At 44.1% G+C, this 2,666-nt stretch overlaps 1 protein-coding gene across 1 annotated transcript in view; it reads right to left on the bottom strand.

Moving 5' to 3' along the window:
• Positions 1 to 2,659, bottom strand: part of CCDC64 (coiled-coil domain containing 64) — an 82,893-nt gene extending 80,234 nt beyond the window's left edge. Inside the window, exon 1 of the mRNA XM_010828835.1 lies at positions 2,251 to 2,659. Within this exon, the coding sequence (XP_010827137.1) occupies positions 2,251 to 2,619 (369 nt within the window). The 5' untranslated portion in view covers positions 2,620 to 2,659. The remainder of the gene's footprint in view (positions 1 to 2,250) is intronic.
• Positions 2,660 to 2,666: the final 7 nt, after the last annotated feature.

Here is a 2,666-nt window from a genome sequence, read left to right as displayed (position 1 = left end):
CCTTTTTTTTTTTTTTTTTTTTTTTTTTGGCCATATTGAACAGTATGTGGAACTTCCCCAACCAGGGATCAAACCCAGATCCCTGCATTGGCAGATTCTTAACCACTGGGCCACTAGGGAAGTCCCACCATACTTGTTTTGCCTCTTAAAAAAAAAAAAAAAAGTAGTGCCAGAATCATTAGAATTGGCCTAGGGAAGAGGGAAGAAAATGTAACCTAGGCAAGAGACTACCTCTGCATTGAGAGAATTCACTCTCACCTGGAATGGGGGAAAAAGAGAATCCTGGACTTCAAAAGCATACTTTTAAAAAACTAAATAAAGATTAAATCTCTGAAGAAAAAAGTGTATAAATGTAAGTTAGTGCCTTAGATCATAGCATACATAACATAAAATTTATCACCGTATCCATTTCTAAGTGTACTGTTAGTTCAGTAGCCCTAAGTCCATTCATACTGTTGTGTAACCAACTTCCAGAAATTAAAAATAAACCTCTAACACTTGAGTTCATATGCTGACCTGAGAGGAGTGAAGATTTTTAAAAATAGTTTAATAAGAATTTTAAACTATTTTAATATTGTCTATCAAGTCAATAGCAAAAAGTCAAATGTAATTTATTCTTCTACAATATAACCTTTCTTGTTACAGAATTTGAAAATCTTTTTCCTTTGGTGAAGACACGTATAAAGGTTCCAAGTGGAACCCAGGATGTGTTTAACTACACATTCAGGATTACCCTTGAAAACTATCACTCAACAAATCAACTGATATGATGTTCCTTTCAAGCCAGCTGTCTCTTTAATCAAGTCTCTCACTGAAGGAATTTCAAATCACAAGCATACATCTCTGCAGTAGTACTTCTATTTAGAGTCTGTAATCTAATCTCTTTTTCAAAAAAAGACACTTTTAGTCTGAGACGTGTACTTCAAGTGAAAATCAAACAATTCAATTCACTGGGTTGCTTTTTGGCAATCTACATATAGGTTTCACAAACCACTTTTCAGAGAGGTATCTCAGGAGTTCATCGACTGGCAGACCTAGTTAACAGGCCAACTGAACTACAGGGCACTCACTGGTTTCCTTTTTTTCCTCTCTTATTTATTTTTGATATATTGTTGGACTACAGACATACTTACTAGAGAAAAGTTTCTGAATCTACACTCTGACCATTAAACCAGTAGCGGTGATATGGAACCAGGCAATGGTTAATTTCAAACCTTACTCAGGGCTGTACTATTCTCTTGTAACAAGAATAAAAAGAACTCACTGCCACCAAACTGGGAGACAATGTTAAATGCATAGACAGAAAAAGATAAGCTCATCGCCACTGCCACAGATGCATCTCCCCATCTTCACTTAAGAAAAAAAGACTCTAAAAATTTTTTTAGAAGTGGCGGCCACTTGTATCAGTTTCAAGGCCCTTTTCTAGTTAAGGGCAAGAAAACAGAAGCAAAAGACTTTGGTCCAGAGAATTGGCAGAAATCTTATAGATATTTTAAGGGGTATTTATAACAATGGTTAAAGTTATATGGTTCTCACAAGTTGCATTTGGCCATCCAAATGCATGTGTGAGACCCAGAACAGAAACAAAAGTACTGTTTAAATACATATATATACTGAAGTCCATATCAAATCACAACCGTCACATGTTGAGCCCAGGCTCACCTGATTTCTGCAGTGGAACCGTATTTCCTAATCCGTGAGTATCTGAAGGCTATATAAAGCTCCTTTAGGAGCACTCGTATCCCACCATTCTGAGCTGTGTGGAAGTTAAGACAAGGGCATGTGGAAGCCCTTAACTCCAAAGCTAAAAAGCTTTAGGCTAATGCCCTGATTAGCGATTAACTACCTCTCTGAAAACCTGGAGCATATTTTAAATGTTCCCGACTCTGTAATTTCTCTGTGTGCAGACATCACCTCAGTGCTGTATAAATTAGTCATACTGTAAGCTCTATTTTAGATGCTGTGTACAGTACATATATAGAACGGCCCACAGCGTTTGGGGCCGTGCATGGACCCATTTGCTGTGAGCAGGGTAGGAAAGCCAGGTGTCTTCAAAGAATGCCCTGGTCTGATAACCCCAAACCCTCCATGCTACCCACCTCCCAGGTGGTTTTCTGTTAAGACAGGATAAGCAAGGAGTGGGGTGAGGTGGATGAGTGCCTGGCCCCCGAAGCTACCCAGGGCCGGCGGGCAGGTACCTGGTCTCCCCCCACTCCCGCTTCCCACCTATCCCAGAAGTGACGTCCTCACCTCCAGCTTATCAGTCAGTTCCTTGTGCATCTGTTCGTACTGCCGGCTCATGTCCTGATTCCTCTCGAGCAATGCCTTGCCCAGTCGGGCCGCCAAGACCAGATCCTTCTCCTTCTGCCGGATCACTGACAGCAGCTCGGGATCCTGGGCGGGCGGCGGCTGCAGTCCGGCCGCCTCGGCTGGAGGCCCGGGCTCGGCCTGAGGATGCTCCCCGGGCTCGGACGGCCGTTCCCCAGCCGCCAGCAACGCCAGCTCCTCCTCTAACGCCAGTTCCAACTCCCCGCGGCCCGCGGGGAAGGAGATGAGGGCAGCGGCGGTGGCGGTGGCTGGATTCCCGACTGCGTCCGCGGCCGCGGCGGGCAGCTCCATGCAGCAGGCGCTGTCCGGCTCGGCGGGTGCTGAAGCGCGGCCGGCCA

Source organism: Bison bison, unplaced genomic scaffold (assembly GCF_000754665.1).
Source record: "Bison bison bison isolate TAMUID 2011002044 unplaced genomic scaffold, Bison_UMD1.0 scf7180017864495, whole genome shotgun sequence".
In the NCBI taxonomy this organism is placed as follows: domain Eukaryota; kingdom Metazoa; phylum Chordata; class Mammalia; order Artiodactyla; family Bovidae; genus Bison; species Bison bison.
This window is presented reverse-complemented; position numbering and strand designations above follow the sequence as displayed.